The sequence below is a fragment of the Phytophthora ramorum genome, assembly GCF_020800215.1.
Source record: "Phytophthora ramorum isolate Pr-102 chromosome Unknown Phyram_PR-102_s0009, whole genome shotgun sequence".
NCBI lineage: Eukaryota > Oomycota > Peronosporomycetes > Peronosporales > Peronosporaceae > Phytophthora > Phytophthora ramorum.
This window is the reverse complement of record NW_027150655.1, coordinates 1,266,064-1,278,246: the sequence shown is the minus strand read 5'-3', so window position 1 is coordinate 1,278,246 and position 12,183 is coordinate 1,266,064. Positions and strand designations below refer to the sequence as shown.

General features: G+C 48.9%; 2 protein-coding genes across 2 annotated transcripts; both read right to left on the bottom strand.

Annotated features, from left to right (window-relative positions):
- Nucleotides 1–9,123: 9,123 nt before the first annotated feature.
- Nucleotides 9,124–9,771, bottom strand: KRP23_10088 (uncharacterized protein; the record flags this gene model as incomplete). Its single annotated transcript, XM_067895727.1, has 1 exon — nt 9,124–9,771. The coding sequence occupies one exon, from the start codon at nt 9,769–9,771 to the stop codon at nt 9,124–9,126; it is 648 nt and encodes a 215-aa protein (XP_067741918.1).
- Nucleotides 9,772–10,857: 1,086 nt separating this feature from the next.
- KRP23_10087 (uncharacterized protein) lies at nt 10,858–11,178 on the bottom strand (the record flags this gene model as incomplete). The annotated part of the gene is made up of 1 exon (XM_067895726.1): nt 10,858–11,178. One exon carries the CDS (start codon nt 11,176–11,178, stop codon nt 10,858–10,860), a length of 321 nt encoding a protein of 106 aa, XP_067741917.1.
- Nucleotides 11,179–12,183: the final 1,005 nt, after the last annotated feature.

The window sequence follows — 12,183 nt, the reverse complement described above, 5'->3', positions numbered from 1 at the left end:
TGCGCGTGTAAGTCGACGCCACGCCCATGCATTTTCATTCACGGCTTGGGCGTCAAAACTGAAGAGCCAGAGAATCAAGACGCCTTCGACGATTACTGGGGGGATGACTTGGCAAACCACGCACCGTGCTGCTCGACGATGAAATTTGCACTTTTGGATACTGAAAACAACGCGTGGACGAGCGCCAGCCTGCAGGAAAAAGTGTGTGACCGGATTCTTGCGGTCAGCAAGTCGAGCGTGGGTTCTAAAGTCGCAGATACGATCATTGTCACTCATTCCATGGGGAGTTTGATTCTGGCTGGAGCGATCGCTACGAAAAAGTGCAGACTTGACTCCAGTGCAACTTGGGTGGGGTCGGCAGGGCCCATGAGTGGAAGTATGGCATCGGACTTCATACAGGATTCGTGTGGTCATGCGTCGAATTACATTATCCAGACCTACACAGACATTATTGGCATGTGTCCTGTGAAGCCTGCAGTGAAGTCCTTGTCCAATGAGGATGGATTTTACAGTTCTGCAAAGCTCAATGCAGCTTTTGCAGCGGCTCAAAAGGTTTACCAGGCGCAAGTATCTGCCCTAATGTGCGGCGTGAGTGTTTCGGGGCTAATCTCTATATTCAAGGCGAAGTTTTGGCTCATGCACAATTTGGTCGATTTCAAGTCAGAAGCGAACGATGGTATGGTTGAGTTTGAGAGTTGTGCTGGAGGAATTCCTGCATCAAAGTTTGGAGACACGTGGCAGAGTCGCTTCTACAGAACGAGGCTAAATCACTACGATATGACCTTCCGGGAAGGCGACGCAATGTTCGACAAGGCAAAAATGCCTGTCAAGTGGTTTGAATGTCTATTGTAGTTTAGACAATACTTGAAGTACTTCAAAGTAGTAGAAAGTGGGATAAGTGCTCAAATGCCACTAAGTATTTCAAATGGACCACATTTTCGACAAGTTCGAATTGGATGTGTGCAATATGGATATTGCGATTGTAGTGGAGTACACCGAATCTGCAAGCAAAACTTATCCAGACGGGCGTCGAGCTCAGGCAATGACAACAACGTTCGATAAGCGAATTGAGAACGTGCAAATCGATCCGTGACTTTGTTGGGCGCTATGTTTCCTGCTTTGTTTGTTGACGGGCCACTCATAATGGATTTCATTGCCTTGAGGACGCGAATCTCGTTTCGTTTTCAGTGAGGTACATTGATGCCACTTAGCTAAGTTAACGACTTCCTATACCTACATCCTTCAGCTGACGACTAGCTTATCTTCCGGTCCAAACTTGCGTCTCCCCGGTCTGCGCCGGCAACCCTTTTGGCAGTCAGCTGCAACATCCCCTTGTGTTGCGTACTCCGTGTTCTCGAACCAAGGTGGGTCATGTGCTAGGCCACTTTATACCGCACAAATCCCAGCAAAATGGGGGGGTCAGAATTGTGCTACAGGACTTGAATTGGCAAGGTTTGGCGATAACTACAACCATCGCTTCTACCGGACGAAGCTGGACGCGCCATTGAATAAGGCGAAGATGCCTGTGAAATGGTTCCAATGTTTACGCTCGAAGACTGGTTTTTTAGGAGGTGCAACCAGCGTGGCTTAAACCCCAGAAAAACTAGGATCGTGCGGTCATCAAAAGATACTTTTGATTTCCAAGTGAGGTACATTAATGTCATTTACTATTAGTTTGTCTAACGCCAGCTAGTACCCGTAACCACTGGATGCCCTAATCGCGTCTCGCGGTGGTGCGAACTTCTTCGTGCCACGCGCAGGTGAAGTTCACTTCCCCTAACGGTCACACTGGACCCTCTTGCGGCTGCTCCGTGCCGTCGATTGTAGTGAGCCAATGCCCCACATCTTCAGTTGAATGGCGACAAATTTCCGCCCATTGTTGCCCTGCAGTTGGGTGTTCAAATCAATAGAAACTTGCACAGCCGCTCGAGAAGTTTTACTCCACGGAAAATCGGCAACTTTCGTCGTCCATATCGCAATACATCGTCGCAGCACCTGGGTTCGTAGTGAGTACACGATGCTTGTCGCTACTGGAAGTTGACGCAGATCCAGCTGGCGTCCGAGTGGGTGTCGGAGCCGTGAACCAGCCGCGGCATGAGTATGGTGACAAACAGTTGTACAGATCATCCTGTCCTAATTGGTCCCTCTCATCGCTGATATCCTGTTATAAATGATATGGTTTCAATCCACCGACTTCGTTCCCAGTCAGTAGTATACAGACAGCTGATATCCCTGTCAAATGTTAAACTTGATATCACATCGACCGAAAATTGATGAGCAATATTATGGTTAAGGCGCATCTAGAAGTCCCTTCTTGAGCCCTTTACTGGCTACTGGCCATGAAGAATCTGGTGATTGAAGTCTGTTTCATCGATTCCTCCTTCTCCAGTCTGAGCTGCTCCCGCATTCGGCTTTGAAGGGAGCGAAGATCTCTCATGAGTTTGTCTTCCAAGTCTGGATGATCAGCAAGCATGAAGATAACACTGCGCACTGCGCTCACTTTTTGCTCAGTGTTTTCTTCATACGAATCACCCTCGACATTCAGGTCGTCGTCGTGACTCTCATCTTCCTGCAGTGGCTCCCCAGATGACATTTCGATGAAGAATGCATCTGATGACTCGTCCAATAGCTCCATGTCGGTGACTGTTTCTATTTCAGTGTTGTCCTCGGCGGGGTTGCAGATAAATTCGTCAATCTGCATCGGGTCACGAATTCGCAAACGCTGCATGCACGACACAATTTCACCAGCAATCAGTTCGTCAGTCTCCCGGCAGGAACGACGCGAAGACGATCGTCCAAGTATCAACTTTGTGTGGCGAAAGCAGTTGAGGACAAGATCCCCCTTGATTTCTCTCCAGCATGACTTTACCCACTTCATTGCCAGCAATTGATCCACTGCGTAAATGTCCCTGTCGACGCCTTCCTCTTCTTTATCGAGGGCATGTTGTAGCTGGCGGTGACGGTAGCGTCTTTTTAGTGCAGCAATTATTCCTGCATCCAATGGTTGCAACTTGGAGGTAGTGTTGGGGGGTAAGAAATGAACGGAAACGCCGCGAAGCTCCAGTTCCGTTATGATATGCGACGACGCATTATCGAGCAGCAACAGCACTTTGCGCATTTGGTTCTCCATGTCGTTATCAAAAGCTTGCAGCCACTCACGAAACAGCACGGCAGTCATCCACGCCTTTTTGTTGTTGCGGTACTGGAAGCCCAGTTGTTCACCAGTTTTTTTCTTGAAGCATCTTGGTTTATTGGCATGCCCGATGAAGAATGGTTCGCGCATGTCGGAGCCATCAGCATTGCACGCAAGTGCCACAGTAATCCGAGTCTTGCTTTTTTTGGCACCTTCGATTTGACGGGCTGCGATGGTTTTATCAGGACACAACTTGTAGAACAGTCCCGACTCATCAAAATTGTACACATCAGCCAGCGCGAAAGGCTTGACAACATCCCGGAGGCGCTTGATTTGATCAGGAATCGAGGAGGTGTCAACTGATCCACTCTCACCATGCACACGAAAGCTCTTAAAACCATGTCGGTTTTGAAATGATTGAAGCCACCCATTTGAGAATCCAATTCGCTGGTCCTCAGCGATTTCTAGCTTCTCCAGGAGACGCAATCCCTTTGCTTTAACCATGTTGCCATCAAGCATGATGCGGCGAGCCTGGCAATGCAACACCCAGTTAGCAAGCGCCTCGTCCAGCTCTGGAAAGTTCAGCGGCCTAGCACGCCTGGTCTCGCGATCTTCATCCCGAACTTTCAGGAAGCGGTCACTTTGCTTGAGGATCGCTGATATGGTGCCTTGAACAGGCTGCTTCACAAGCGCGAACTCACGCTGCGCCTTTTCAGCTAGTTGCTCCTGCGTTAAGGACGGAGAATCGCGTTTCCACAGACAGATCTTCTTCTTGTGGTCAAACGTAAGGTTGCCGACGTGCTTTGTCTTCCTCCCCATGGTAAAATACCAAATGAGCATTTAACGGAGCTATTCGCGAGGTATAGAAGCCAAATAAAGAGGACACCATCCTCGCGTTCTTACCCGTCCTCCTCTATCTGATATTATTGCTATATCTGATAGTGGTCTGGTCCACGGCAACTATTAGTTAGGACAGGATGATCTGTAGTCAATTCCGTCGTCGGATATAATAGACTGCACGACCTGATCTGATCGAGCAAGCTGCAGACACTTTGTCGCATCTCGTCGCTCTGATAGTATGTCTGCCGTGATTTACGGCATCAGGATCCTCCGAGTGTGGCCGTCAACTTTGAATTACTACGTGTACTGTACAAGTGGGCCGCCCAGAGAATCTCGAGAAGCATCGAAACGACGGTAGGCTGGGCTGAGCGAGCAGAATGCAGCCGTGCTCTTGTGAAGTGTTGAATGGTGTGCAGCTCTCTTCTCGACCACCTCCACGCTCGATACCGGGAAGGAGAAGTTCTTCGCCACTTTGTCGTCTAGAAGCAACAGCCCGTCGGCTTTGTCACCTACTGGTCTGTCCAAGACGGCACAACTGTACTACACCCAAACGAGCCACTTGACGGCAGAGTCTGAAAGGAGGACGGCCCTTCTCATCGCAGAACCAACTTTGGTCGCTCATCAGAAGCTGAGCTTGAGGCGTTGAGAAGGCAGCTTGCTCAGAATCGCTGCTTGGGTTTTCGTTTATGGTTCGTGTAGCCATGTTGATGCGTCACGAACGCCCCGGCAAAGCAGAAGATTGTACATTGATGGGAAATATACAGAATGGACAATCCGACAAGTCAATGTAGGTTAAACAGCCAAAGCGAGCATTACATGCAGCTTTGCAGGATTGCAGAACGGGAAAATGCGCATACCGGTACCAAACACTTCAGTACCGTGTGAAGTCAACATTTGCACGATGAATACCGTCTCATCGGCCCTCCACTGGCGAGTGAGAGCTGCCGCCAGATCACAAACGCTGCAGTCCCATTGTAGATTTTCACGCGTGGGGATGGGGTCGCACTTGTGTATGGCTGCCGTGTTTTCGGCACTTGTGGTCCAGACCGTATTCGCCCTGGAGACTGGGCTACCTACCGATCAGCACCATCGCAGTCTTCGGAATAATACGACGGAATGGCCAGCTCTGCGATTCCATTTCAAGCTCAAGCGCAAGGCCATGGGCGTGTTTGGGCAGTCGGATTTCTTCATGTACGCGAATCCCGTCACGTCAAAAGATGGCGGCCAAGTGCTGTACGACGCATTTGGACACTTCGAGGAAGAATCTGCAACTTATAACTACACTTTCGTCGACGGCATCGCGTACCTCAGCAGGTCTATCGAGGGTGGAAGGTCCCCGTCGGTAAGGTGTTTACACACTGAGTCGGACACTATTCCACCGATCAACGCCATTGTGGCGGCAGTCAACACAGCCACTCCCGTGTCAAGCCTCTCAAGAAATGGGATCGATTGTCCTGATGGAAATTTATTCCAGCTCTCGGTCAACAGTATCAGCTTCGGATTGTGCGCTTCGGGCTCGTACGGGTTTTCAATGTACGGCAGCGATTTGGACATCGAGGTGGATTATCTGAGCAGCCACGTGGATATTGCGGCTCCAATCTTGAGTTCGAACGAGAAATGCACGTCTTCAGCATCGGCAACGTCCATTACAGCAGTTGGAGAAGCATTTCTTACAGGAGAATCTGTTCCCGTGAGCAGTAGCAGGAGGCTGAGAGCTGAAGTAAGTCTTCCGTGGGAGAGTTGTTCGTGCAAGTCAACGCCACGCCCATGCATATTTATTCACGGAATGGGAAGCACTACAGCGGAGCCCGAGAACCAGGACTCACTGCCGTCGTATTGGCCGAATATGACGGAGCACGCGCCGTGTTGTTCATCCGTCAAGTACTCGGTGCTCAATACTGTGAACAATACGTGGACGAGCGACGCACTGCAATATAAAGTGTGTGAGCGAGCTCTAGCCGTGAGTGAAACAAGTACGAAGACGGTAATCGCTGATACGATCATCGTTACGCACTCGATGGGGAACCTAATGCTTAGTGGTGCGATTGCCACGGGGAAGTGCCGTCTCGATTCCAGTACGACTTGGGTGGGTTTAGCAGGACCAATGCGAGGAAGTATGGCTTCCAATTATGTCCAAGACATGTGTTCAGCTCACTCAAAAGCCAACTACGTCATGAAATCGATGGTGAAAAACAGTGGAAGATGCCCCCCTACCACTGCGTTAAAAGGTTTGGCGTACGAGGGTGAGAACCATAGCTCTTCAGCCATGAATGCGGCGTACAAGGCAGCCCAAAAGGTCTATCGATCGAATGTGTATGCGCTTATGTGCAGCAACGGATTTTCAGGTTTGCTTTCGTCAGACCAGTTGGAGTTCTGGGTACTAGGCTTCGTGGTCCCCCACCATTCTTTCCAAAACGATGGTATGGTAGAATTTCGTAGTTGCTCTGCTGGTTTTCCAGAGACCAAGTTCGGCAACAAGTGGAATGATCGCTTCTATAAGACGAAGCTCAATCACTACGACATGCAATTTCTGCACGGTGACGCTCTCTTGAATCCAGCCAAGATGCCAGTAAAGTGGTTTGAGTGTCTACTCTAATATAACTGGAGCTATTAATCAATGACCTGCTCTCCCAACGATAGATAGACAATACAAAGTTGCATTTGGGTTCTGCTTAGAGCTTGTAGCATTTCGCTTGCCATGTCAAATGAGTACACGTAACTTTAAAAAAACATTGACCTCAAATTTTGAGCAAAAAACAACTGCATTGACGATGAACAGAAGAAAATCAAGGTGAGAATGAGTCATTGTCGTAACTTATGAACCACGCCATGACCCTCCAGATACGTAAATCATACTGCCTTCGACTCTTTCTTTGGCCTCGTCATCGCTACTATGTTCCTACATGCCTGCATCACGATGGACCCCACGGTCTCCGTCGTCTTCTTTCCGATCTAACAAGCACCTCCGATCCACTCTTGATTCGTACGTGTTGGAAAGATGCACAACCGAATTTGCGCGGCATTTCGCCACTCCGAGCGATTCCTCGCTGATCTCGGATATAACATTACTATCTCGGCATAAAATGTAGGAGACTCAAAAAGCAACTAACGTTACATGTAGATGTCCTTCGGCCATAGATCAATCACTCTGTATTCGTAGCAAAGTCCTTCGCTCCAGATACGCGATATGATGTTCCCAGTAAAAATTGCGTGTTTTTGCTGTTAGCTGCTTTACCGCCTCTCCAAAGCAATGAGTATCACTTTGAAATCTTGACCACATTAGAAATGCCTTGTTACTCATGCGAGGAAGATGTCGTGTGAGTACTTGACGCACCCTTTAATATCTCCGGGATATGCCAGCTGAGTAGTGTCACTAGCTCCAGTCTCTTGAGAAAGATCAGGTCTCAGTTAATCTTGATGACTGACATTTCGTGGTGTAAGCGGTAGCACGCATGAATTGGCCTCGTGTCTTCACTATACGATACAGCTTCGGCGTCATCAGCTATCGCGAAATTAGTCGGTTTCACAAAATGTAGCAGCTCGCAAGGCCTGTCAATGCCGCGAATCGACTCCAACGCACTTTTCGATACCCATGCGATATTCTTCAGCTCTCCTTTACTAGGGTGACTGCCGTACGAGAGGTGCCAAGTCTCGTGTAAGTTGCAGATTGTAAACTCCAGATCACGTTCTAGGGGAGAAAAAAAGAGGAACTCGTTGGATTTGGTTTGGGGACTCTTTGAAAGACCTCACCCAAACAATCGGGCCATAACACAGTGGATGCCCTTCAGTGTCCGTGCTAGGTATCTTTAATCTGAAAAACCAACTACCGGTATGTGTAAAAAAGTACCTAAAAGTGGTTGTTTTTTTTCGTTTGATGTTTGAGGCGGGCTATCCGATAGCCTTGCGGAATCAATTCACATTTCGATGTTTCTTTCTTCGTCTTCACTCATGTTCTCGTCCTCGTTGTCGCTAGCACTGTAAATGCTCACATCACTGTCCGAATCACGACACAATATTTCTTGGCTGATGTCAGAGAAGAGTCCGTGATCTCCACGTTCAGGACGCCAGCTAAGTGTAAGTTGGCTGATTCGGGTGAATTTGTTCCCATTACGTCCGAAGATAACCACTCGCAATGTTATCGAAGGGTGCATCCCTTTAACGGACGAGAGCAGTGGCTTCAACTCGTCACGCATGTAACCCTCGCACCAACTTGCTCTCACTCTCGACTCGTACGGGTTTGAGATGTGCAGAACAGGTTTAGTTGGGCAGGAAGCTGCGCCAAGGGAGTCCTCACGGGTCTCCGATAACAGTTTGAGCAGCGTCACAATGGTTGCGTAGAACGTTGCGAGTCGGCTACTGTGGTGGCCTCCAATAATGATGTCAAGCACTCGTTCGCTGACAATACCCTCATTTTTCGATACCAATCGTAGATACTCAAAGATTTCCTGGCCACTCGGTCGTGCAGGATCCAGCTCACACTGGCTCAACCACTTGAGCCTTGCGAGAGCAACAAGAGCGCGCCCTGTCAACGTGTCGATGGGCCTTATATTGTCGAGTCGATTTACTGAAGTGTCCACCATTTGAATGAACTCCAACAGCGGACACGAAGAAACCACAGCTTCCCAAAAATCATCCCCATAGACAAATGGGTCTACGTATCGCTCGTCCGATTCCTCGTTGGTTTCATGATCAATCAGAATGGATAACTTTGACAGTGCTGGACATCCCCTAAGGGCGGCACCGACGTCACGCGCTGATACACCATATCCTGGGTGAGGATCGAACTCGTCAACACGCACAATTGAACCAGGAAACTCGCGCAGGTAGTGCTCGTATTTCCAGCTCATGTTAGCTGTGAGAGAAAGCGCCTCCAGCTGAGGCTTTCTGTGTTCCCCAAAAACTTGAAAAAACAAGTCACCGAATGGAACAAGCGTCCAGCTAAATGCACGCAACGACGTGCAAGAAGCATTGAAAGCCTGCCACGTCTCCAGCGAAATCGACCACATATCTGAGCAATCTTCAGCATCGGGATCCAGTGCCTGCTGAAACCCGTTCACGTACTCAATTCTCGGGCAGAAGCGGATCACTGCCTCGACCAACTGCGTGCTGCGCGATGCATTATCCACCTCGTCACACGACAGCACTGAAAGCTACCGCAGCCCTCCACAGCTTCCTCCCACGTACCATTTCTCCAGTGCTACAACTAATGCAGTCATATATTCAGCAAAAATTGGCCCTTGTATAATCCCAAAGAAGTCAATTTTTCTCGGCAGAATCAGGATTTCGAGGTTCCGGCAGTGCTCTGTTGCAGCCTCCAGAATATCTGGGAGATGCTCACTGAGTATCGACACCATCGTTAGGTCCAGTCTCTTGAGCCCCGGCATAGACTCGAACATGGTGCTCCAGTTAATGTCTAGATCCTCCACATCTCCTAATATGGTTGGTCTCAGTTCGAAGTGCCTCGGGTCGTAGGGTCCTTGACTTGGCTCGTAGGGGCCCAGTCGAAGGCGAAAATCACGCACGGGGGCTCCGTACGCTTTGATTTCCTCAATTGCATACTCGGCGTCTTCAGGGGCTGCAAAATCTTCCAATGCAAGATAAGAAACTTCACCCTGAAGGGAATCCGTGATTTTGTCGACTATTTCGTGGGTCGATTTGCACACCAAGGTCAGGTTCTGGAGGAGCTTTAGTGGCAGAGTTCGCTTGTGAGGGTACAAAGCCCGAGTGAAGTTGTCGACAGCATACTCGCTGATGTGGATGAGCACTGGACGAGGAAGCGACGGGAACGGATCCGCCATTTTGCGATGTTTCTTGATTGGAGATCCCCCGTTGGATTTTGTCCAGCGGTCAAATTGCAAATGTGTGTTGCATTGTCAGTGCGCCCATGCTGTAGAACGCTTGCGACACCACGGGACAAGGCAATCTGAGCAAAGATTGGTTGCGCACGTGGTAGACTAAGTTACTGGTTGGTAGAGTTTAGATTGTAAGCTTCCCCTGGTCAATCCTGCCCATGTTTGCACCAGGCTGCATTCCTCACTTTTTGGTTTTTGCTTGGTACACGTAAGGCAACAACTTCAGGGAGTACGCCAACTCTCCTATCCAGTGTCGCCACTTCGAGTAGAGTGGAGTGTCCGTCTAAGAGAAGGCGTCTGACGCTGAGAACTACTCGGCATATGACGTTGACGTCCTCGTGATCAACGATACCATTCCGGCAGGCTTTAATGGGGGCATGTGGTGCCCTTAATAAGAAAGGTCTGTCCACCAAGATGCCTGTACTCACCCGTGACGTGCACACCAACTGCCAGCTCTTCTGCATCAACCATGAGAATGAGCACCGTGCTCTCGACTCCCATGTACTACTGAAGTAGTTAATGGACGAGTACTTTTCTTTCACAGTCTCCAACATCGACGTCAACTCGTCTCGTAAACTTACGCACACAGCAAGATTCTTGCTGCATTGAAAGCGTGTTCACTTTGGCACGGCGGATTCGAACATGAACGGCGGAGCCTCCTCGCTAGTTTCTTCAAGCCGTTTGATGGAGACTACAATATCCGTACGAGGCGACGCCTCTGGTAGCCAGTCTGTGCGCCTACCGGTTACTGAAGTTACTTCGGAAGTAAAATTGCATGGCTCGCTAATGCCACCAGTTCCATGCCAAACGTAGCAGCATCGTAAGATGCGACGGAACTGCGGGTGGAAGGGAGAGAGCTCTTACACACAGACCCCACTTTACTCAGATGCGTCAAAGGTAATTGGCTCGATCTTGAGTGATGTTTGTATATAGCGAGCGTACTCAGGGACTTGTGATAGACTATCATCGATAATAAGAAAGAACACATCATACAACGCGAAGCCAAATTTTGATATCCACCTCAAACTAGCTTCATTTGTAGCGAACCTTTGGCAGCATCTTGCTTGAAATCTGGCCACTGTGGACACCATACAACAGCGGGATTCTGAGGTACTTCTCGTCCACGCTGGTGATGGCCTGGATTTTGGTCGTGATATCCTTCATCTTATATTTCTTGCCCACCCATTTCTCAAACTTGGCATTTCGCACGTCAGGATTGTTCAAGATATCGTCCAGCTTATTGATGTCCCACGCTCGCTCTTCCTCAACCGTCCTGGATTGCAGGAATCTCATGCTGCTCTTATCGCTCATTTGGTCAGCACCAAGTGATCGCAACTGGTCGGGCACCACCATCTTCGAGGTTATTTTCAGTCCGGAAGTGGCAGTCGAAGAGAGCGCGTTGCAGCTCGCTGAAATGGCGGCAACCAACAACAGGATTCGTGCGAGCTGCATGCTTGATCTTGATATGTTGCGGCTGCAGCAGAGAGGAGGACGGGCTGTGACTTCAGCTCTTCAGCTCGAGTTGTGGAATGAGCGAGGTGCCAGCCTGGCATTCATTGCCAGGATCCTCCAAATTGCTCTGCCCGCGAAATACGGTGTGGAATTCTGTCGTCTCAGATAAAAGTTGGGATGGGGTGGGGAAATGTGTTGCGTGTATTCGGACATTAATACTAGTAATTAGCTTATCATCACGCCAGATTAACCTTTGTCAAGATTACAGTAGCTAAATATGCCGTTTGTTATGCGCCAGCTGAGCTCGCTAAATACAGTCAGCCTTCCTCACTCATGCTTTCATTGACACCCTTGCGTCGTCGCATTGGCCTTGCTATAATTCAGCTCACTCATTGAACCAATTGTTTTATTTGGCAATTGGCAATCAATGGACCGATTCTTGCAGTATTTTTCCGACACTCAAAATCTCGCCTGGACAGACCCGTTGTTTGTGCGTGAATAATATTCGGACTCGATAGCCAATGTGGCGCACTTTTATGAGTCGCAGGCCCAAATGGAACGTATAATAGATATTAAGACTCAGGAGGGCTTTACAGTCCAAGAATGAAGAATCATCTTAGATAGGTACCGTTGATCTAGTGTACTCCGCAGATATGGTTGTGAATTTTACTATACACTAACTAACTGTAAGCGTTGTGTGTTGTATAAATTTTAGGGCTGTGAATCATTAAAACCGATGACTAACTTTTGGTCTAACGACTTGCGACGAATACAATAGTACTATGGATAGAACCTTTGAAGGACAGCTGAGGACTCTCTGTTCAGTTGAAGATCAACTTGGGACCTAGCTGAGCGACGGTCCAAGCAAGAGCTGGCGCAGACTGGGAAGTAGCAGTTCAAGCTGCG